The sequence below is a fragment of the Andrographis paniculata genome, unplaced genomic scaffold (genome assembly GCF_009805555.1).
Source record: "Andrographis paniculata isolate CXL003 unplaced genomic scaffold, ASM980555v1 Contig12END, whole genome shotgun sequence".
NCBI classification, from domain to species: Eukaryota; Viridiplantae; Streptophyta; class Magnoliopsida; order Lamiales; family Acanthaceae; genus Andrographis; species Andrographis paniculata.
Genome location: NW_026137402.1, coordinates 2716942 through 2742507, shown reverse-complemented (window position 1 = coordinate 2742507; position 25566 = coordinate 2716942). Strand labels below are relative to the sequence as shown.

Genomic DNA, 25566 nt, shown 5'->3' with positions numbered 1-25566 from the left:
TATTTGTATTATATGAATACATACGGTGTGTTGCCTGTAGTAACACTTTGTGCGCTCTGATAGCATACAGTATGCTATGATGTGTTGTCAGTCCGTGTTTAAAATTCAGCATCGTAGCCGCCATCGCCGCCGTGTGGTGTATATAGATATATAACTATTTAGATTCATCAAAACATATCTAGAAACGGCAGTTTTCTTCAAATTTGGAGAATAGGTACAGGCGACAGCACATGATGCAGTACTAAAGAAACGCATCTATGGCGGCTTTCTTCACCGTTTTACAGACAGGACACGATTCCAGCTGCGGTTCGCACTCCCGACACGAGCACAGATGTCTGCACGGCACCATCACCACGCAGCACCTACGCCTATTGCATCCTCCGCAACTCATTCTCAGCCGTCCGATCCTCGCTTCGTTCTCCTGCGCCACTCTCCGCCACCTCTCCTTCTCCATCTCCGTCCTGTCCAGACATTCTCGAAGCTCCGCGCCGCGCCGCGCCGCCGCCGCGACCTCCTCGTCCTTCTGCGCGATTAAGAATTGGATCCTCGATTGGTGTGTCCGTAGCAGCAGCGCTGTCTGCCGCCTGCTCTGCTCTTCCAGAGCCGTTCTTAACCTCTCGCTCTGCTTCAATGGCGGTTAGAATTTTACAACAGCAATTTTCGAAACAAGTATAGTTAGTGCAGTACCTGTGAATTGATGAAGAGATCAAGTTCCATTGTCTGATTTTGAAGAAGAGTTGTAAGGATCTCGCTGCCGCCGGGATTGTCCATAGCCGACAACAGATCTGGAGGAATCCTGTCTGAATGTATCATGTATGTATATATATATATATATGTGCGTGTGTTGTGTGGTGTGGTGTGGGGGACACATAGCAAGACATTACTTCTGATTCCTTGATTGGGTGTTGAGAAATTTTGACAAGTAGGGGCCTGAAATTGAGGTTTGTGTTTTATGGTTTGTTTTATTTCAGGTTAAATGGTTTTTTTAGTCTGACATTTTATTATTTTAGTTCACTAAGTGAAATCTGTCGCAAACTAATTTTATAAGTGAAATTTTTTTGTCGTTTTAGTCCTCCGGCGAGAAGCCACGTGTCCGCTAGTATCCCGCCAGATCAGCGACACCTGACATATACGTGAATTTTATTTTATTTTTAATTGTTTTTTAATTGGACCAAATAAAAAAAAGCAAATAAAATTTAAAATAAATTAAAAATAAATTTTTTAAAAAATTAAAAAAAAATTCACGTGTCCGCCAGGTGTTATTGACCTAGAGGACACGTGGCCTCCGGCGAGCCACAAGGACGTCTCCGGCGCCGGATGACTAAAACAACGAAATTTTTTCACTTATGAGACTAGTTTGCGACAGACTCTACTTACAGGACTAAAATGATAAGAGAGTCTAATTACGGGACTAAAAAAAACAGTGTACCCTTTATTTATTGTTTTGGTTACTGTAGCTAATTTTATTTTATTTTATTTCAAATATACACACAGAATATTAAGAAACTATCAATTTTTAGTATATTCTATTGTGTTTTTGAAATACGAATTATGTTGTATGTGTTTATATGTTGTTCTAAAAAAGTATGCATGGTACTTTATAAAAATATGTTATTACTCTACAAAAATATTATACTCTCTCCGTCATGGTGAAAAAGTGGTGTTTGCTTTTTGCACGTAAATTTTTTAATATTAGTATTATATTGAATTGTAGTAAAAAAGACAAAAATACTCCTATTAGTATAGTATAATATAAAAGTAATGATACTTGTGTAATATATTGTAAGTTTGAAGGGTATTTATTATGTTAGTTAAGTAGTACAATTACTAAATTAGAAAATGATAATCTTGTTTTGAGACATACAAAAATGGAAAATGACAATCTTTCAATGGAACGGAAGGAGTATATAGTATATATTATGCTGTATAGAGTATATATTTTGTATTATTTAGACTTTTGTTTGTGTTGTTAGAACAATTAAATTATACTTTCTGAATATTTGAACGATGCTAAAAGAAAAAATTAGCATGGTCTAAATCAACACTGTAATTGTCATTTTTATTTATTTATTTTTTATTTGATTAGAGTGTTGATTTAAATTATTTAGTATAGTGCTAATAGCATAAATATACAGATAGTTAATACTCTTTCTATTTTAATTCAATAGTCGTATTTTACAATTATTGTGTGTTTCAAAATAATAATATTATTTTTATAAATAATCATATATCATCAAATTACTTATACTTTATTATTATTATTATACAAATATCACTATTTTCTTATAGTAACATATTCACATAGGTAAAAAAAAAATCTTCTACGCATACTTTCTACCGACTATTACTATAATATCAATATTCATTAAAATTTCATATCCAACACAAATTCATCTATTATTTCAGGACGAACGGAATATGTAATTACCGCTTTATATTTTAAATGTGTTTGTATATATATATATTGAGTTCAATTATACTCTCATGTTCCAAATCATAGTATTATTTTTCTTATTTTCGTTTATTCATCTAAAAAAACATTTTTTTTTATATTTTAGTAAAAGTAATTATATGCTAATACCATAATATTTTTAATTTTTGTTTATATTATAAATATATTATTACACATATAATTACTTTATACTTGTAAAGTTCAAATGGTAAAAATGTCAAAATTTCTTACACAATTCAACTAACCTATAAAATACTATTATTTTTTAATCTACCACAAAACTTCAAAGAAGTACATTATAGTGGAACGGAATGAGTAGTATATATTGTATGAATTATTGATAATTCTGCATTCATATTATGTTAAAATATAGTATATGTTATTTTTATATATTTTATGTTCTACTAACCCTATAGAGATTGCTAGTCTAATGTAGAATCATTGTCTTTATGTTAAAATTGTGTATAACCATGTTGGTTTGAAAATTTTCATTATTCTTTATTTTGCTTTAAAATTTATGTAATAATCTTTTATGTCAAAATTGTGTATAACCATGTTGGTTTGAAAATTTTCATTGTTCTTTCTTTTGCTTTAAAATTTATGTAATGATTTTTGTGTTTAAATAAAAGGCTGCGCTATTGTGCTGAATTTGAACAACATTAAGTGTGCTAACAAATAACATACAGTATAACTATTGACAGCACATTATTTATATTAATATAATATAAATATAACACATAATATAGTCTCTCACACAGTACAAATAGTAATTGATTTTAGCACATGACATACTTTTATATAACACACGTTGTAATAAGGAACAAACAGCACATGTCTTTAGTACACACAACATATATCTTTATTACACAGAATACATATATTGTGTGTAATCAAGACATATTTTTTTTTATATTTTAGGTTTGTTGAAATCAACATAGTGGTAATCTTTCCCTTTTAAAAAAATATTGTATAAAATTTCTTAAATGTCTAAGTTAATGAATTTATTGAAATTATTGTTGTTGAAGCACTGCATTTGAAATTTTTGTACAATATTTTTAAAATATACTTAAATGTTTGTCAATTTTCAACTAATTATACCATAAACTTACAAACTTCTTATGAGTTAGAGGCAATTATGCCTCTTTTTATTTTAATATATGAGTTTGTTTGGTCTGTATTTGTGTTTGGATATTTTATTTAAATTATACTTTTATGTAATATTTAAAAAAATAATATACTTTTATTAAAAATGATATAAATTTTATATAAAAAAAAATATTATTTGAAATGCAAAGCAAACAAACCAAGCAAACCCAATGGAAATAGACATAATACATACAATTAAATATAGAATATACCCACTTACAATGTTTATATATTTCTATTTTGAGACGTCTAATTATAAAGTAAACATTTAATTAAATACTTTATTTTTTCCATAAATACCTTTACTTTACATCACATTATTACTTTTACACAAAAATGTAAGGACAAAAATGTCATTACACTACTTTTAACTATTTACTGTAATTAAAATACTATTATTTTTTTAAACACCGCGCCAAAATTAAATGTAAACATTGTAAGTGGATGGAGGGAGTATAATTTTAATACATTGAAAATAATTGAATTGAATAATAAAAGTTTTAATATAATAAAATAGTTGTGCACAAAAATTGGTTTGAATGTAAAATTAACTTTTAATATAATATAAAAAATAAAAGATAGAAGTTTTATTTGATATTTTTTGGAGAAAAAAGTTGGATAAATAGTAGAATTTTGCCAAAATCCTTTAAACGAACACACATTAAATGATTCGTGCATATATTGTTACTTTCAATTAACTGTATACATTGAATATGACCTAAATATGTGAGACAAATTTGTTTATCTAGTTTAATTGTAAAAACTACTTTGGAAATTCCAATTTAGATAAGATTTTACTGTTAGGAATAATCAACTAATATGATATAAATTTCCACTCAATTTTCACTCAAAACACCACTTGGTCATTCGATGAAAGACATCTCAAAAACCTCACACAAACCTCCTATTTATAGGGCTATTCGGATTTGTTCCACGCCGTACAACACTTTAATGTCATTATATACTCAGTTAACTTATAGTATAAATGCTACTGCCACAATGTATTATGAGATCATCACTTCTTACTACGTACCTACAATATAATGTTAAAAGTAAAATAAACTTAAAATAATAAAAGAAAAATAAACATTTTATTAATATACACAAACCAATGTTTAAATATTTACAAAACACACTATTTAACAAAAGGTTTTATTTCTTAATAATTTACATATAATACAGGGTAACAAATTCACATATTCACGTCGTCCTTCTTGACATATCTCATATTTTGGAGGTGTTATGCATAATTGAATGATAGACATGTTTTAATAAAATTTATTTTTATATATTTATAGGTTTTAATATTTGTTTCGACAATAGATTCTACTTAAAATGCTATTTTTGGTATAAGTGCAGATTATTGTATAAAAGGGCAAAAAAATATCTGAAAAAAAAAATTACAATTTAATTTGGAAAGATTATTATGAGATATGGATAAGATTGCAAAATAAAGAGATTATATTTTTGTGGGATATAGAAGAGAGGGCCCCACTTTTGGAGACATCAAGATAGAACAAGAAAATACAGTGCAAAATAGCCCCGGAGAAAGATTGCAAGGAGAAAAAAAATTTAAGTAGATTTTATTGATTGATAATTCTTAGGCAATATCTACTTTCTTTATTGTTTTTGTTTTCTCTCTCATGATTAGCGAGTGGATCTTTTCTTTCCTAGTCCAGGAGTGAAACAAAACTTGGTATGAATTTGTGAGATTAAACTTGTTTCAATTTATGATATTTATTTGGTTCCTAAGTATTTTTGTGATTTCTAATTTCTTTGTTTTATAATCTTTATTTTAGTTGTATATTTCGGTCGGATATTTCAATCGAATTAATGATTGACTGTTAAACTAAATTAGACGTCTGCAACTAGGGACATATACTTGCCGTCTGTTGAAATTGTTGATCTTTCATTATTTCCCTTGCATGTCGCACGCCCGATGGAGCCATTGGATTTGCTGACACTTTACCTTGTGGGAATCGTCTCCAAGATCAATGACAGATATTACTTTCTCCCACACATTTATCCTCAATTCAGATCCAACGTGCTGGAGTTTGTGTTGCATGCTTCCGCTGTTGATGCCCCGCCTGAGGACCCTACTCCTTCCGCTCCCACCAGCCACATGAAATTCCTCCGCATTGACCGCCGTCTTGACCGCATTAAAGCCCAACTGCGGGAGTTCTCACTTCCGTGGGGTTTAATCCCGCTACTTGATTCGACAATGCATTATAGACTATGCATTATGGACAATGCATGCGTTATGTGTAAGGAGGAGATTACTTTTTGCCGATAGTTACTTATTATGTATTTGATGCTTCTCTAACTTTGTCTCACATGCATCACTGTCTTGCTTTATGATCCTTGTTATGTGATGTTTTTGTATTCGGAATGTCCTATGTTGTCCTTAGCATCATCTTATGAGAATGAAACTACGTTGACTACCAAATAACCCTTGCGTGAGCTTTTGAGCCTATTTTTGAGCTACATAGTCATACAATTTAGACTATGTTCAATCTTTTTCAATGTGTAAAGCATGTTAGACTTGAAATTCTAGAACTTGCTCTCTAATGCATGTTGAGTTTTCTTTTTGTTGGATTTTAATGCAAATAAAATGATACGGGCATTAGGTGAGCCCTTTGGCCTTAACTTTTAGCCTTCTATCCAAAAAATTAACTATTAGTGAACCATGATAAAACTTATTGACTTATTTTGTTCTCTATTCATGATTAACCTTTAGCCAATTAAGTCTTTTATTTCTTAAAAAACACATTATTTTGAACCCTATGGTAATCGATGAATTATTTCTATGTTTTACTGTATGAATTAATTTTGTTGCACTTTGGGATTACTAAAGCGAAATTTGAGAAGTGTACGAAGTAGCAATCTTGTTTTATATATTTTTATTTTATTTTATTTGCCCTCCCCCCCACCCCCGCAATATAAAAAATTAAAAATAAAAAAGGCCAAAAAATAAAAAAATAAAAAATAAAAACAACCTAAAAAAAGGGGGGTTATTATGTTTTTGTCGATATTTTACATTGATAGTCCATTGAAGTTGAATTGTCGGTAGTCGTTCTGAGTTTTGAGTATAGTAGTTATTTTTGAAGGTATGTTCATTTGCTTGGTTAATTCGTACAGTGATTCGTAGTTAATTCTCTAGATTCTACTAGTTTTTTCATACCTTTTTTCTACCCCAACCATGGCCCCGTTACAATCTTGAATAAAGACTTTTTTATTATAAGTGTGATTTTTATTATTCTTGTTTCAATTGCATTGAGAGTTAATAGCCGAAACACTTGAGAGTGAGCGTATACACATTCATATATATCATTTGGTAAGGGAGGTTAACTTTGGTGAACTTCGAATTTGGTGGTCCTCTGTTTGACATACGATGGACATGATGTTTGCGAGAATGTTATGTGTTTGAGTTGTTTTGATTGATAGTATGCTTAAGGGCAAGCATAGTTTAGGTGTAAGGAGATTTGAAGATGCATTTTAGTATAATTTATTTGTATATATTTTTAGGTTTTAAAATTTGTTTCGACAATAAATTTTACTTAAAATGCTATTTTTGGTATAAATGAAGGATATTGTATAAGAGGGCAAAAGTGTCAAAGAATCAAAAGAATGCAATTTAATCTTTGGGGCAAAAGTAAAATTATGGCAAAATTGGAAGAGTTGTTATGAGATATGGATAAAGATTGCAAAATAAAAAGATAATATTTTTTGGGGGATATAAAGGAGGAGAACGCACCATTTTTGAAGGCATCAAGAGGAAACAAGAAAATACAGTGCAGAACAGCCCCGAAGAAAGATCGCAAGGCGCAGGAGGCAAAGAGGAGAAAGATTCAAAGAGATTTTGATTTCTACCCCTACCGATCGATCATTATTAGGTGATGTCTACTTTCTTCATTATTTTTGTTTTTTCTCTCATGATTAGCGAGTAGATATTGTTTTTCCTAGTCTAGGAGTGAAAAACAACTTGGTATGAATTTGTGATATTAGATTTGTTTTCCTAAGTATTTATGTGATTTATAATTTCTTTGTTTTATAGTCTTTATTTTAGTTGTGTATTTCGGCCAAATATTTCAATTGGATTAAAGATTGACTGCTAAACTAAATTAAGCTTCAGTAATTGCGTTTTAATTTGGTTCAAGTAGCAACTAGAGGCAGACACCACTAGGTAATCACATAATCAATTTTTAAACAATTTGTATAGGTAATTGTTAAATTGAATTAGGCTCTTCTAGTTTGCAAGGCTGTTAGGGTAGTAAATTCTTTGTGACATCACTAGGGTTCTAGTATAATTAGGGAAGCAATTGACGGGCGTACTTAGACTGTCGATAAATTAAGGAAAAGTTGGTTATTAGACACGTGTTGGTAACTATAACTAATTTATATAAAAACCAATTAATCAAATATTTATTGATGATCAATTTCAAAATTCTGTCAATTTTATTCCTCGGCGAGGAGTTTATCTTTATTGAAGTTTAACTGTAGAATATTCCGTAGATTTTTAATTGCTAGTTTTATTCTTGTTTGTTTATTTTAAGTTCTATCTTCCAAAACCCCCCATTTTATTATATCTATATATTGAACAATTGAAGATAAATATCTTTTGAGTTCCTTGAAGAAACGACCATACTTCAACTATATTTCTCTATTTTTATTGTAAAAATAGGTATATTTTATTTAATTTTGCAGTGCGGACAAACCTTGTCATTTAACCCAATATTTTTTTATTTTTTTTAGTTTATTTTTATGTGAAAGTTGATCTGGTCGACACGTGTCCGCCAGCCTACCACGCATATGCCACCTAAGCATTGAGGACGACTACAATGATAAAAAAAGTCCAGTTACAGAACTAAAAAAATAGTTTACTTTTTTTTTTTGAATGATGATCTAGAAGTAAGTTAATTTGAAGAAGTAAACATAAAATATGTCAGAAAATAAATAAAATATAACATTATATCATCAACAAAATAAGCACCATGCCAACCTAAAAATGAAAATAGTGTAACATGGTTGTCAACCTCGATTGACTATGCAATCACACACACACACACATATATCCATCTAAGTGAGCAGTTAGAATAATATTGGCTATATAACAATGGACTCGCTATTTAAGAGTATAACTATCATGTGGTCACTTTCATATACACACTATACAACCTCCACATAATACATCGGCATACAATGTTGTCGTTGTTAACCAAAAGAGACCCTATAGTCCGTGATGACGAATATATAATACTCATGTTTAGCCCTATCTCATGTAATGTAGTTGAATCCGTGTAGTCTGAAATCACCCTAGAGAAACTCAAAAACTCTATCCCTTCTCGCATGCCCCAACGGGATAACATTTGGATTTGGCATATAATCTTAAACTAATGGTGCAAATCTAATAAGTTGAACAACACCTAACAAAAATGATTAGATTGAATAAGTCTCAATTACAGTTAGTCTCATCCTTGAATGACTATGTGACTAAGTCATATAATTGTATGACTACTATTGTCCACTATCTCTGAAATTTTATGATACATTGAGATCGAATATTCAAATATCGGATGATGCCCTTTATCTAACACTACTCTGCACAATGACTAGATAATAAATCCTCAATATGTGAATAAAATGTGAAATAGATAAATCAATCCACTAATTTGCACCAACCGAATGATATCCAGACAATTGTCGAATAGCCAAAACATATCTGACCTACAAGACTACCTTCAACAACATTTTGGTATGAAAAGTTATGGCTGTCTATAATATTTCTTGGGTCTTGAGATTTTTTATAATTCTAATGGATATTACATGTCTCAGGCTAAATATACTTTTGATCTATTGTCCTGTGTTGGCCTCACTAATTGCAAGACAACTGCAATACCCTTCGAAATTGGATGTCTGTCGCCTTACACCGGTGGATGAGATTCCTCTTAAAGATTATTTTTTCATCGTCATCTTGTTGGGAACTTGATTTATTTAACAGACACTCGTCCTGACTTTGCCTATGTTGTGTACCTTGTTAGTTCAGTTTATAGTTACACCTCGCACAACTCACTACTCTATAGTTCTACATATTATTTGTTGTATTAAGAAAATACTATTGCATGAATTACACTTCTCAGATCGACTCTCTTAATTTTATCTAGTTATTTTGATGCTGATTAGGTAGGCGATCTTACGGATTGTCACTCCATTATATATTTTTGTTTTTTTCTTTGCAATTCTCTTATCTCTTGGTGTACCAAGATGGAAATAGTTGCCTCCCGTTCAAACATTAAATTTGAATATTGATGTTTTGCTTACAATACTTCTGAGCTCTTGTAGTTTCGTTAGTTACTTACTGAAATCTGAATACCTTAGTCATCATATATTCTCTGCATTGCAATAATATGAATGCTATTCAGATCTCTCACAATGATATTTTTTACGAGTTCACTAATCGCATTCAAATTGATTGCCACCTTGTTCATCATTAAATTGCTCGTGAAAATGCCATATTGCATTATGTTTCTTTTGAAAATCAAATTGTGGATGTCTTCACGAAATTTTATCATTCCACTCACTTTTCATTCTCTTTTACACAAATTCAAGTTAACTTCTACAACATTCATTCGAGTCGGAGAGAATGTTGAAATATATATATTTATCATTTATATATTTTGTTTTAGATTAGAATTTATTATTATTATAGCAATATCAATTAAACGAAATTGTTATTATTTAAGTACATTGAATCTGTCTCACATACATTTATTAGGCTCCTACTTTCATTATTAATAAAACAAAAAAATAAAATAATATAAAACATGCAAAAAGAGGAAATTAGAGAAGATGAAGGAAAGAGAAGATTTGATCAAATGAGGTAATTGCGCAGTTTAACTCATATATTTTTTTTTTTACCCATTGATGCCTTTTTCTAAAAGGTCACTGCTTCTGCTCTGATGGCATTCATTATTTTTAAAAAATAACATTACATAAGGGTCTGTTTGGTTATTGTTTCACTGTCGATTGAAATTATACTTTCAAATTTTTTTTTTTTAAAAAAAAATATTTCCTCCGTCCACTTTTAAGATCATATTTATCTTTTGTGTCGTTGTACTTAACATTAAAAATATTTTTATATTTATATAATTTTTTGTAATGTCATTCTAAGTATTATAAGATATTAATAAAAGTATTTTTGCAATTTTTTCTTAATTTGTACAATATTTTGATATAATAATTAATATTCAAATATCAACACGCAAAAAATAAATGAAACCGCTAGAGCGGGAGGGCGGTAATATTACATTATATGGGACCCACTACAAACCTATTCAAAATTTTATGTTTCTCTCTCTCTCTCTTTATTTCCTCTTTATTTATGAAATAATTTATTTAATTTTAAATAAATATTTATATTTTTTCATTTATTTGTATTATATAAAATTCATTCATATGGTATATATTTGATTAAAATTCAGTTATTAAAATAATTAAATACATATTTTATTTTTTTTAATCTTATAGTATATATTAAATTATGAATCAAATATTTATTAACTAAACCACTTTCAAACCCAATTTTTAACTAAAAAATTTAACGCTAATCAAATGTTATATTCCCTTCCGTTCCAGAACAAGGATGGCGTTGCTTTTTCATGTAAATTTTTTAATATTAGTATTATAATAAATTATAGTGAAAAAGACAAAATATCCCTGTTAGTTTTGTGTAATATAAAAGTAATGACATTTGTATAATATAGTGTAAGTTGGAAGGGTATTTATTAGTTAGGTAGGTAGTATAATTACTAAATTAGGAAATGATAACCTTATTTTGGGATGAAAGAAAATAGAAAATGACAACCTTTCAACGGGATAGATGGAGTATTATTTATTTTTATAAAATATTATATTAAATACTTTTTATTTATTTTAAAATTTAGAGGCGGTTTAGAACAATAAAATAAAAGTAAGAGCGAGGAGAGTGAATGACAGTGCATGCAATGTGGACAGGCTTTTCCTTAGAATGAAAAGAATTCCGACTTTTCCCATTACTATTGTGAATGAATATGAAATGTGGATTATTGCAGGAGAGGACCACTCACTAGCTTCCTTCCCCGTTCCCACCACCAAATCACGTGACCTTTTATTATTATTATTATTATTACTATTATTCATTCCATTATTTTTATTTTTATATGTAGTTTTCTTTTTTTCTTATCAAAATATGTATTTCTGTCTAAAAATATGTTAAATTTTACCGAGATTAAAAATATATTTGTTGATGCAATTGTTTAACAATAAAAAGTAAAATTCAAAAATAAAAATTATATTCGAATTTGATAAAATAAATGACTGAGATTAAAAATCTCTAGACACAGTACCATACATAAGTAAAATAGGAAACTAAATACTACATACTGGAAAAAGTAAACTAATTAAAAATTATATTCCCAACCTTATCATGTTTGACCTCCGTGCCCAACCTGATCACGCCTAACTTCAATGCCCGACCTTATCACATCTGAACTTCGCGCCCGACCTTACCACATCCGATCTTAACGCCCGACCTTATCACGTCCGATCTCCGTACCCGACCTGATCACATCCGACCTCAGTGCCCGACCTTATCGCGCCTGACCTCCGAGCCCGACCTGATCACGTCCGACCTCAGTGCCCAACCTTATCAAGTCCGACCTTCGTGCCTGACCTTACAACATCCGATCTTAACGCCCAACCTTATCACGCCCGATTTCTGCACCCGACCTTATCATGTCTGATCTCCGTGCTCGACCTTATCACGCCCAAGCTCTGGGCCCGACCTTATCACACCCGATCTCTGTGCCTGACCTCTGTGCCCGACCTTATCCTGTCTGATCTCTGTTTTCTCCCGAGGAAGCCTTTTCCTTAACCGCCCTCGGACTTATATTCGGACTCTCTTTTTAAGATCCTATTACTATTAACAAGCCCATTAAAACTCTGCATCACTCCTTCATCTAATTTGATAGGCCCATTCTCGAAACCCTACCCATCGTTTTTTCGTGCTCAACAATACTTATTATAATATAAGTTTTATTCTCTTTCCATCTGCTCCGCTTTTTCAACGGTCACATTTACCTTTGTACTTAACATTAAATTTATGATTATATTTGTACAAACGTTATTCTATTAGTATTATAAGAAACTAATGGAAGTATTTTTACAATTTTTTTAATTTGTACTACATTTTGATATAATATTCAAATATCAAAATAGAAAAAGTAAATTTGACCCTTAAAGCCAGACCGAGGTAATATTTTATAAAAATAAAGTTTGAATGAAACATATTCTTTAATTAAAATAAAATGAATGTAAAAAATTATACAAGTCCATCAATAAATAGATAGAAAAATTATTGATAAAAATTTTAAAATTATATATTAACATTTTACTAATTATGATATGAATATATATATATATATATTTATAAACATGTGAAATATTACACTGGATTTATTTTTAAGAGACATTTTATCTTTTATTAGTTGGTCACAAAATATAGATTTTATTTTTTAATTAATGTTAAATCCCCATAAAATTCTTATTAGTGTGTGATTGGTTAAAGTCCATAATCGATACAAGTTTTAATACATATATTCTTGGATAATCGGTTAATCAATTATTTATTTAATTGATAAAATTTAATTTATAAATTAAATTCATAATTTTCGAAATCAATTATTCGCTGGTAGGTATATGAATGCCGGTAGACATAGGCGCGCGTTGTCTGTCCGAACCAAATAATATGGTTGTGGGTTTGTGTTTGGACTTAGGTTTGGTAATTAAATGGATTAATATAGTTCATTGTACTCCGGAGTTTAATTGAAATGACAAATATTTTTTGTCAAATCTAAAACCCAAGAAATTAATAGCCTCAAATTAAATGAATGTATGGATGAATAAATATATAATGCATTTCAAATATAATTGCATGCATAATGTAAAATACAACTTATGTTGAGTTTATAAATACGTGCATGCATCGAGGTTTTTGAAATACATGCATAAAAATCACCATTATATGCAAACGATTAATAACACACAGTGATTATGCAATTCAAAATTTAAATTGCATAATGATAATTAATGCATAATATATTATCAAATTAAATTGCATAAAAATGTTTGCTACGTATGTAGGTTTTCAAAATTGCTATTTATTTGGGAACGTTGCAGCTACGAACCGAAAGATACTACCGGAACGTATTTATTTTTTTTAGAAATAGGTTCTACCTCGACTCGATGTGATTATCAAATTTATTTCGATAAATTATTATTGATTATCGGATTTATTTCGATAAAATTATCGTAATTTTCGGATTTATTCCGATAAATTATTTTGATATCAAATTTTAATTTTCGATAATTATTTGATATTCTCGCGATATAATAATTTTTAACATAAAATATTATTTTTATATTAAAAACATAAATTTCTATACTTTATATAAAAAAAATTCTTTAAATCAAAACACTAAACAAACAAATCCGAATATATTGAAAATTCAATTTATTTATGAGATACTCCCTCCGTCCACAAAAAAAAAGTATACAATTACTTTTGGCGCGGTGTTTAAGAAATAATAGTATTTTAATTATAGTGGGTAGTTAAAAGTAATGTAATGACATTTTTGCCCTTGCTTTTTGGTGTAAAAGTAATGATATGATCTAAAGTAGGGGTATTTGTGGAAAAAAGTAAGGTATTTAATGAAATGTTTACTTTGTAATTAGACGTCCCAAAATAGAAAAATATATATTTTCTAACTGGACACAGGGAGTATTATTCATTGTAAAGTAAGTTATAATTTAATATGTAGTTGTTTAAAAATATTAAATATATATATATTCATATAAATAAAAGTTAATGACACATTGTAAAGTTTTTATCTTTTTATTTATATATATAAAAAAAAGTTGATGACACATTGTAAAATTTTATTTTTTTTTTTCTAATATTTGAATATTGAATTTTAAATTATCAAGTGAGTATTATAGTATTACTTTAATAAAGCTTTCTTTTTATATTAAACCTTAAACTCGAAACTTCTTGAATGAGCCTTAAGAAAGGTTTTCAATTTCAAAACGTGCAATGTAATAAAATTTTGAATATTTTTTAAAATATATTTAATAATAAAAAGAATAAATACATTAATAAATCAAAGATATATTATGTATAGACTATTCTCAATAAAAGAATTTACTCATACTTTCAATAAAATTATTTTTTTTATCTTACAATATTTAAAAAATAATAATAAATTATCTTATTCAAACAATATCATAATTTCTAATAAATGTGTTTGTCTGGATTTTCGAGTTAGTTTGATGTTTGAATTCTAAAATTTAGAATTAAAATAATTGTTTAATAGATTATAATATATATTTGATATAATATTTTAAATATAAAACTATTTTTTTTTAGTATAAAATAAAAAATAAATATTTAATTTGATATTTATAAAAAATAAAATTCATAGATAATAATTTTTTGTAAAATGCCTCAAAATAAACGCAACATAAAGGTATACAAGTATCCAAAAATATTAATTCTTTTATCGTGTAAAGGTGTGCTTATTTTATTATTTTAATTTGTCAACAAAAAAGTATTTATACTATCAGGTTTTTAACAATTTATCTATTTTTTTATTTTGGTCCGTCTTATAACAAAGTATCAATTTTCTTTCTTAGTAACTGTATTTTCTATTAATATTAAAAATACATTTACAACTTACAATATATTATACAAATGTCATTACCTTAATATCACACAATACTAATAAAATTATTTTAGTTTTTTCTTTTTACTTTATTTATACTACACCTCAATATAATATTAATATTTTTAAAATTCTGTGCAAAAAGCAAACGGATACAAATCGATAAGGGACGAAGAGAGTATAATTCTTTTTTAAATCTTTATTTATTATTTATGTCACGGATAAACCATATGCCTTTCTTACATTATCTATTTTAATTCAAAATTTACGTTAATAACTCTATTTTTATCATTGTATCCAAAAATTTGAGCATAAATAAGATGGAGAAAGTAACTAAAAAACTATAGATACTTCCTCCCAACTAATATACTTTTTTGAATTATTATAGTGAATTAAAAAATAATATTAGTTTATTGATTAGTACAAATGTATAAAATAACTTTAATATTTTTGCACGTTATATATATAATACTAATATTTTGTAATTTATGTAAAAATTAAAGTTACTTTACATAACAACTAGCCCCCCTCCCCTCCCCTCCCCCAACAAAAAAAAATATTTAGTACTTTTTCTTTTTTTGTATGTCTGTTAAATTTACCTATTATTAATTTTGACCAAATCAATAAATCAATATTTAACTATTATTCACTGTTCAACACTTATTTACAACAAGTGTCACTATTTTTATTAGAGTCTCTCTTATCATTTTTTTAAATTTCTAATTTATTTTTCAAAAATATTTCAACTGCTTTTTTGTTTTTATCAGTTTTTTAATAAAATATTTATTTTTCTTAATTAATTTTAGTGTTGAACCCAAATATTTTAATTTTTGGAGCGAAATGAGGGAGTATTATTGTAATGAAATTGGGCTAAGACTATAATGAAAATTAAAGCGCACTGTTATGGGCCATGTGGACCCAATAAAGACAAATGGGACCAATTCCAGCTTGGGCAGGCGGGTCCCACCAGATCCGATCTCAGTCTTCTGCTTATAATTACAGCTTATCGTTTAGCAGGTTAATGGACCGACTAAATTGGGGGCGGTGCATGGATCCCGATAGATCTATCTGCCACGTGGCGCGCATCAGTCTATGCCAGCACGTCCCCATCCAACGGTCCGTTTTCTCTATAAATGCCGGCCCTTCCCCAGATTTTGTATCCAGAGCAGTTACGGCGCAAACAACAGTCCATCCATTGCTGTCAAGCGTTTGGCCAACGAAAAATTTGTTTATTGCTTAACTCGGATAGATATTTCTCTGCCTCAATCGTGCTGTGTTCAAATACTGTGGAGTTTGGCGGAGTAACAGAGAGCTCGCTTGCTGATTTTTGCTGCGGATCGTCGAGAGCGTGCTGGAAGTTGCTGTAAAATAGCGAGGGAAACGAGAAGCCTGCAAGCATGGGGGTTTTGGATCATGTATCGGACATGTTCGATTGCTCCGGCGGTCATACCAAGCACAAGAAGCGCAAACAGTTCCAGGTACGAAATATCTCTCTGGATTTCTCAGGATTGATGTCTATTTCGCCGATCTCGAAAAATAGCTTCGGTTTGGAATGGATTTATAGTGTAAATAGGTTATTGATATCTATGTCGGTCGATCAGCTTCGATTCAGTGAAATTACAGACGCGATTCTCTAGCGATTGGTTTATTTTTTTTTTTGAATTTTTTTGTTAGACTGTGGAGATAAAGATAAAAATCGACTGCGAAGGATGCGAGAGGAAGGTGCGAAGGTCTGTGGAAGGAATGAAAGGCGTGACATCGGTTGAAGTGTCTCCGAAGCAGAACAAACTGACGGTTACAGGCTACGTTGAGCCTCGGAAAGTGCTGGCGCGTGTGTTGCACCGCACGGGGAAGAAGGCGGAATTCTGGCCATATGTACCATACGACGTCGTGGCGCACCCCTACGCGCCTGGTGTGTATGATAAAAAAGCACCTTCAGGATATGTACGGAGAGCTGAGGATCCACAGATCTCGCAGCTTGCGAGGGCGAGCTCTGCCGAGGTACGGTACACTACTGCTTTCAGTGATGAAAATCCAAGTGCCTGTGTTGTCATGTGATTGATTCTCCATCTCTACCGTTTCTGTGCTTCGTCTTTTCATAATGTTTTTACTGTTTTGGTTGATTTCATATGATGAGATAGATGCCTTAATTTCATTCAAAGTTGCCATAGCCATAGTTGGTGCATAGTTTGTCTCATACTTGATCCTTTACTTGGCTTTTGTTTAATCACTGTATATTTGTAGCGCTTCCAAGAGTGTAAACATTGTGTTATTTCAATGGTAATGTAATTTTTATTTTTATTTTTATTTTTATTTTTTTACTATGTTAGCTTTCAAAAGGTTGCAACTTTCTGAACTTTGTCAGGCAGATTCTGTGTTTGAACAAAAGTGTTTCGTTCCCAAGTAGCATTTTATTTTCTTGTACAGTAAGGAAAGAAAAGAACAGAAGCAAGTCTTGTTAATTTCAGATTCCCTTTTGTCATTAGTCCAAAGATTCTCTGCATTATTTATTTAATTTCACTAATTACAGTGAGATTAATGAGAACTAAATTTCAATAATCCATCATTAATTACTACCAACATAGGTATGCAAATTTGGTCAAGGCTAATTAGCAGTAGGGAGCCAGTAGCCAGGCCACTTACTTTAAAGTTTGATCTAGCCTACAAGCTTATTTAAAAATTTATATAATATTTTTTTTATTTTTTATTTTTCAAATTTAATATTTGTAGAAAAATATATACAATTATTTATTATATATAATAATTTACTTAAAATAAATTAATTTTTTAGTTTTTATTGTCATCAAATATAATTTTTTATAAATTATAAATAATTAAAAACATAATATTTACATATACTAGATTAAAAAATATATATTATATAAATATATAAATAGGTCCGATTGATAGGTTAAAAAGGTTTTTCGTAAAACTTAAATCTATTCAAATATATTTGAATTTAGTCTTATTAGTAAACAGGTCAGACCAAATAAACCCTTATGTAGGCTAGACTGTAGACCCTAGACCCGGCCAGACACGTGTCGTATTTCCATCCCTAATTAGCATGACATGTGCAGCTACTTTTTTTTATTATATTGATATGCTTGATTGGATTATTATTATTATTATTATTATAACTTAATAAAACATTTAATAGTATTTTTATATATTGATTGGAATAATTAAGATGGTGCTAATAAATAAAGATGGGCATTGTTTGAACAACACAACACAGGAACTAATTAGAAAATGAACATCTAACCCCTTTATGCCAAAAATTGCTTTTAGGGAAAATAAATAATAATTTTGAGAATTGTCAGCTGTTAGCAATAAATTACAAATTCTATATCATCTGGAGAAAATTGTTTGTTTAGGGTAATTGCAGTAGTAATGAGAGATAAAAGGCCTCCCAAGTCCTTTTTATTGACCGAGTTTGAATAAATCATTTCTCCTGCAACTTTCATATACAAGTCGGCAGAAGCCTCTAATAAAATACTCTCCTAAAAAATTTGAATATTTGGGTCCGAAAAATAAATATTTTATTAAAAAAGTGATAAAATAGAAAGATAATTGGGTATTTTTGAAAAGTAAGTTAGAAATTAAAAAAACGTGGAGAGAAATGTAATAAATGTAATGACATTTGTTGTAAATAAGTGTTGAACGAAGAATAATAGTTAAATATTGATTTGTTGACTTTGTCAAAATTAATAACAGAGTAATTTAGCAGAAAAATTAGAAAGAAAAATGAGAGAAAATTTGACTGACCAAAAATGTCTCCCTTTGCTCCATCGTTCTATAAAAAAAATAAACGGCAGCTGATGATAGTTCTTCCGCAATTCTTCCATCCGGTTAGAATGAAATACATAAGAATGAGAGAGATGTGACGATGTATGGGCATGGGCACGGGCATGGGCAGTTGAGGTATGAGAGAGATATGAAGATGGATGGGCATGGGCAGCGCCTCAACTGCCCGAGGCTGGGTCGACGCTGCATTTAATCTTTTATCCTACATTTCATTCATGGTGTGTTTTTTTATCAAATTCAAATTAAATAAATATCAAAATAAACATATCCAGACACTTAAGGGTGTGTTTGTTTGGGAGTTTGGATTTTGAGTTGGGATTTGAATAGTAAAAATATTGAATTTGAATAGTTGTATGATGTGATATAATTAGGTGTTGATACGATGTTTTGAATGTAAAATTGATTTTTAGTATAATATAAAAAATAAAAAATAGGTGTTTGATTTAATATTTTTTGGAAAAAAAAAATGATGAACAGTGGAATTAAAATCCAATGTCCCAAATAAACACACCCTAAGAATATATATATATACATGGTATAGCAATGCGATTGTGCGTTTATTTTTGGTTTTCTTTGGAAAAGCCTTGTTTAAAGAATATAGGGTCTCTAAAATCGCATTGATATATATATATATATATATTTTTACCGTTTGGGTTATGTTTTTTTTTTGATATATTTGAAAAAAATTTAGTTTGAATTGGTATTAAAATAATATATGATGGAATGTTTTGTAAGAGAAAAAAAAATGTATTTTTTTTTTTAAAAATGCAGAGTCGAATAATAGAAACTTAGGTTTGAAGACAAGAAAATATTATTTCTGTTTTATAACAATTGATATATATATATTTTTTATTTCATTTTGTTTCATATTTTTATTTTTAATAAATTTATCAATTTTAAATACATTTAATAAATATAAATTAATTAAATTAAATTCTTAATACCTTACTATAAGTTTTACTCAAAATTTTATTATTTTTTTTTATCTTTTTCTAATAAATAAATATATTTATTTATATTTAGCTTTTTTTATTTTTTATAAAAAATTTTTTTTATTAAATCATAAATAAATAAATAATATTTTTTATTATTTGTATTATGTATAAATTTTTTTTTAAAAAAAATAATATTGATATTATATATTATTGAGATATAATATTTATAATATTTAAATATATATTTAAGAAGAAATTAATAATATATTAATTTTTATTTTAAAAATATAAATAATATCAATTACATAAAATATAATAAAATAATATTATAAATTTCTATTATTAACTTATTTTATTATCTTAAATAACATGCACTAATAAAATAAAAAGTCTCATACCATTCCAGGGAGAGGTTACATAACCTTTTAAAAATATTATTAAAAATATAATACTATCTTCAGTCCATAAAAAATACTATAGTTTTTTTTCGTATTGATATTTGAATATTATATTATATTAAATATATAGTACAAATTAAAAAAATGACAAAAATAACTCTATTTATTTTTTATAATACAAATACAATATATTTTTAGAATAAATTATTTTTATATAAAATTATTTTTAATATTAAATATAGTGACGCAAAAGTCAAATCAAACTGGATTTATAGGAAGGAGATAGTATTTTTTTATCCTTTTTAATGAATATGTTTGAATGGATTCAATAATTTTTTGAATGTGTACTTATCTTGTTTGAATATTTTTAGGGAATTTTTTTTTTGTGAAAATTAATCAATATACTTCTTCAAAAAAATTAATATATTACATTATTTTTATATTATCTATATAATTTTTTATATTTTACATAAAAAATATCATTTTAAACTATTTTCACAAAACAAACACACCCTTACTTTCCGGATCCACTTAAATATTAATTGTTTTCAAAGAAAAAATTCAATTTAATGAATCCATTTCCATCCATGCCTAAACAAAATTGAAGAAAAATTAATGGTAAAAAATAAGCATAAGCAAAAGCAAAAGCAAAATCTTAGTTGCTGCCACTTATGCCGTGCCATGTCTCTATTTTGTTGCATCTGTTTTATTAAGTACTGTCTAAAATTTTTCAGCATGGTTACAGTAGGCTGCCTTCGGGCTTCCAAAATAGCACTGTTAAAGCTCTCGCAAACACTATTCAAAAGCATATCACACTTTGAAAATTCCTTAAACCCCGATTTACTCCACGGAGCAGATGATTTATCCTCGGACCAATTTTATGCCTTGATGTCTAAATCCCTTAGCTCCTGCATTCGACGTCTAAACTCCTAGGGGGTTGACGCCAAAGCAGCTCGCCATACAATATTCTCTAATGTGATTTCTCTAAAACCCACAGTTGTGAAGTTATTGTGTAAATGCTTTACACAAGATCTGTGATCACAACCTAGGAATACCCTCTGAAAAGCTTGCACCAAACCCTCTTGCTTATCCGACATGAATGTGACCATTTTATCATTGCCAATCTCTAAATCTCTCTTCGAAATTCTTAGAAACCAAGCCCAAGTCTCTCCAGATTCGCTACTGACCACTGCATAGGCAATCGGAAATAAGTTGTTGTTCGGATCTATCTCTACTGCAATGAGCAAAACACCATTGTGCGTTGTCTTTAAATGGCAGTCATCCACCCCAATGATCGGTCTACATCCAGCCTTGAACCCATCCTTCAAGGCATGAAAGCAAACGTAGAACCTATCGAAAATTGATTCCTCATCATCTTGCTCCACACCCAACAAAATTGTTGATCCAGGATTAGTCTGCCTCAATACGTTGGCGTAATCCCATAAATGCCTATACTAGTACACTGGATCACCGGATATCTGTTCCAGTGCTTTTCTTTTTGTCTTATATGCTTGATCCTTCGATATAATAACATTCAACTCTCTCACAATCTCTTTTCGGAAACCACGAACATCTCTTTTCGGATCACACTTGAACTTGTGTGCAAACTTCTCACTCAACCATGAAGTTTTCAAGTTAGACACATTGAAAGTGGAAAGGCAGGACTGTGCATGTGATGTCTGCAACATACTAATTTGGAATGTTATCTCATCTTTCATCTTTAATGCATTTATCTTCAATCACAATTTCTTCCTTACACCTTGCATATAACCTCGCCTTGTCTATTTTTGTGAATGTCACACTTCTTCTTTGAGCAATGACATACGATTGGATGGCCCGCTTCAACTCATCTCTCGAAGAAAATACCATACCTATTTCAAACTTTTGTGAGTATTCATCAATAGGGTTGAACTTTAGGAAAGTTTTTCCTTCACTCCCTTCAGCTACGTCATCATCAGATAGCCTCAACTCAGCAAACTTCCCATCACTACGAACTACTACATCATTCTCCATATTGTCAGTCTCAACTCCTATCTCCAAATCGTGTCTACTAAGTTGTGTATGGTCCCCACCAACATTACCTTCTTCATTGTCAACCATTTCCTCACACTCGCCAACATGTAAATCCTACCACATATTATACTCCTCGAAAGATGATATTTCAACCCCAGCACCTTCACACTCCATATCTACAAACTCATCAAATAGTTCATCATCACTACAATGGCTACCTCTACCTACAATTAAATCACTATTTTCTTCATCGGTGGCTCCATCTAAACCTTCCACACCACTTTCCCAAGTGTCAATATAAATATCTCTTCTTATGTACACAAGGCTCTCATAAGCAACATCTTTATACTCTTCATCTTTGTTTAACAATATGAATGATTACCATGTAGTATATCGAACTTACTATTTGGAGGAATATTTAATCCAATATTTTTTGGCATATGCCTCAGTCGTTTATTTGCACATACTGCCTTCTACCACGAAATCCACCTTCTCAGTCGAACCTCCAACATACTTTGTTGTGGGTGTTTGATACAATACTCCTCCGTGGTGTAGACACAATGTTATAGATACGTGCTTTTTTCTTATGCATGAAATAAAATACCATACATCAATAAACTACTGGATTTTTACACCCAAAATTGTATAATACCAAAAATCAGTGGGGGACCAACTAAATTGCCCAGCATTAAAAAATGAGTCATTTGTCTGTTTAAAAAAGAGTTATTTTGGTAGCCCCACCATACTAAAAATACATTACTTTGAATTGACAAATGATATTGTTCCTAAAAAATAATACACATTCATGAGAAAGTGACAATAAATATATACTTATCGTACAATGGATTCCCACCACCATGTTCATTATCCTACTCAACGGATTCACTTGGCTCGTTGCCCAAGTTCAACATTCTTCATAATATAAATGCAAATGAGACCGAAAAATGGAAAGAATAAAAACTAATAAAATAGGTCGAGGAAGTAACTTACAATGGCGGTTGTGATTTGGGTAAACAATTGAAATCGTCAGTATGCAATTATTTGAAGACTCCAGTTGTTGGCTCGAAGAAGACAATGAAATGAACATTCTTGAGAAGAAATTGATGGGTTAGGTTATAAATTAGGATTTTGCAATTTCTTCCCTGGTTGAAATTGCAATTATTGTACTTTAAAAATTGAAATATATATATATATATATATATAACAACCACAACCTTCTGACACGTGTCTTGTCCTACATTCGATAAGCGCGTGAAATTATTTTGCCATGAACTTGACGCGATGCCTGGAGGATGAAAGTCGCGACAATGTGACACTTGTAGGATATATAGTGCCATAGTGACATTTAAATGACAAGACTGATAATTGACTATATGTACGAGATATTTATTGCAATTTCTCCTAAATGTTGTAACATTATATATATATATATAATGTTCAATTAACATAAGTCATTAATGAGCATGTGATTTTTTTTTTAACATTTTAATTTTTTTAAAAGATATTTTGTATTATTTATTATTATTTTTTTGGAATCGCAATTGAAAAAAATATTAGGTGAACAAAACGAATAATTAAGCCACTATTTAAACAATAATTATCACCCTAAACAAATAATACCCATTGTTGTTACATTTCCTCAAGATTTTTTTCGATTCGTTCTTTCATATCAGCGAGCAATTGACGTTCTCTATCTATATGAACGTGCATGATTGGATTCATCATTTTAGTTATATATTACGTGATAAATTATTGCATGACCAATATTTGGATGCTCAAGTAAAATTTGGAGCATTTCAAAAAATTTCCTTATGTTAATAATTTACTCATAAATTAATGTAACTCTTTGTGATTTATTTGTCTCCAAAACCAGGGAAATGGTGATGCAACCATTGTCTTGTTCGGACTCAGAACCTTCACCCCAACAATTAGACAGATGGATGGATTCTTCGTCTAAGAGGTCTTCAAGGTCGGGGTGATATCGTTCCCATTATTGTTGCATTTCCTCAAGATCTTGTTCACTTTGATTTTTCATATCAGCGAGCGACTTACGTTTTCTGTCTATATAGACGTACATGATTGGATTTATCATTTTAATTATATATTACATGATAAATTATTGCATATATTTCTTTATGTTAATGATTTAATCATAAATTAAATAAGTCCTTGTAATTTATTTGTCTCCAAAACCAGTATACAAGGACTTGTTTATATATATATATATATATTTGAATTTTTGGTCTAATTTACAAGAGTGTATAAATTATTTTCTGTATAGTTACAAATAAATATTGGAAGGAGGGATTAAATATCTAACTAAAATAAAGCGATAAGACATAAGATTTAGATTTCAAATATGTATTAAACATTCAACCCAAGAAATGCATAAAAAGCCTTATTAAAGATTCGATCATCGATTTAAAGTTATATTGTTGTTCAATCAATAATTTCGTTATAGGAATTAGATACCATCGTAACACCCAATTTTTTCTTACTCCATCAGTCCCACTTTTTTTCGTCAATTATTTCTATTTTCGTCTGTTTCACCTTATTTGTCCTTTTTTTAAAAAAGTATAATTATACACTTTAATCACATTTTAAATTTTAAATTTTAAATTTTATAATTTTTTTAATCTTAATTATACTACTTAGTTATCTTATTTTTAATCTATAATTATTTTTATTATAAAATAATTATTTTTACTAATATACTTCTTAACTACTAATTATACTTCACCTAAAATTTTGTATAGTAAATCAAACACAAAAGATGAGATAGAAAGAGTAATATATAAAAATAACGATTTAGACCCTGATTTTTTATTTTATTTTATTTTTTGTTTTAGCATAAGTGTTGATCATGTAAAAACTTAATTATCAATAATATAATTAATGTGATAAATCAATATAACCATTTTTTAAAGTATTCAGTAATTGGGTGCACCTAATCCGCAGCCTAAAAATTAAAGAAACATGTCACTATTAATGATTTAATGAAACTAGTTTTTCCTTTACAAAATTGATATTTTTTCGGTGCCAATTGAAATTATTTTTTTATTATT

General features: G+C 29.3%; 2 protein-coding genes across 7 annotated transcripts; one reads left to right on the top strand and one right to left on the bottom strand.

Annotated features, from left to right (window-relative positions):
• Positions 1-175: 175 nt before the first annotated feature.
• Positions 176-784, bottom strand: LOC127255287 (BOI-related E3 ubiquitin-protein ligase 1). 2 transcript variants are annotated; one of them, XM_051280771.1, is made up of 2 exons: positions 688-784; positions 176-625 (listed from the first exon to the last, which is right to left on the bottom strand). In XM_051280771.1, the coding sequence occupies exons 1-2, from the start codon at positions 769-771 to the stop codon at positions 242-244; spliced, it is 468 nt and encodes a 155-aa protein (XP_051136728.1). In that variant the 5' UTR covers positions 772-784; the 3' UTR covers positions 176-241. The 2 variants fall into 2 exon arrangements, with proteins under 2 accessions (XP_051136728.1, XP_051136736.1); XM_051280779.1 differs by having other exon boundaries at positions 176-622.
• A 15714-nt stretch (positions 785-16498) lies between these two features.
• On the top strand, positions 16499-24629 carry LOC127255191 (heavy metal-associated isoprenylated plant protein 26-like). 5 transcript variants are annotated; one of them, XM_051280605.1, is made up of 3 exons: positions 16499-16829; positions 17026-17352; positions 24375-24629. In XM_051280605.1, the coding sequence occupies exons 1-3, from the start codon at positions 16749-16751 to the stop codon at positions 24456-24458; spliced, it is 492 nt and encodes a 163-aa protein (XP_051136562.1). In that variant the 5' UTR covers positions 16499-16748; the 3' UTR covers positions 24459-24629. The 5 variants fall into 5 exon arrangements, with proteins under 5 accessions (XP_051136562.1, XP_051136581.1, XP_051136551.1 ...); XM_051280624.1 differs by lacking the exon at positions 24375-24629 and adding an exon at positions 21640-21714; XM_051280594.1 differs by lacking the exon at positions 24375-24629 and adding an exon at positions 19205-19363.
• Positions 24630-25566: the final 937 nt, after the last annotated feature.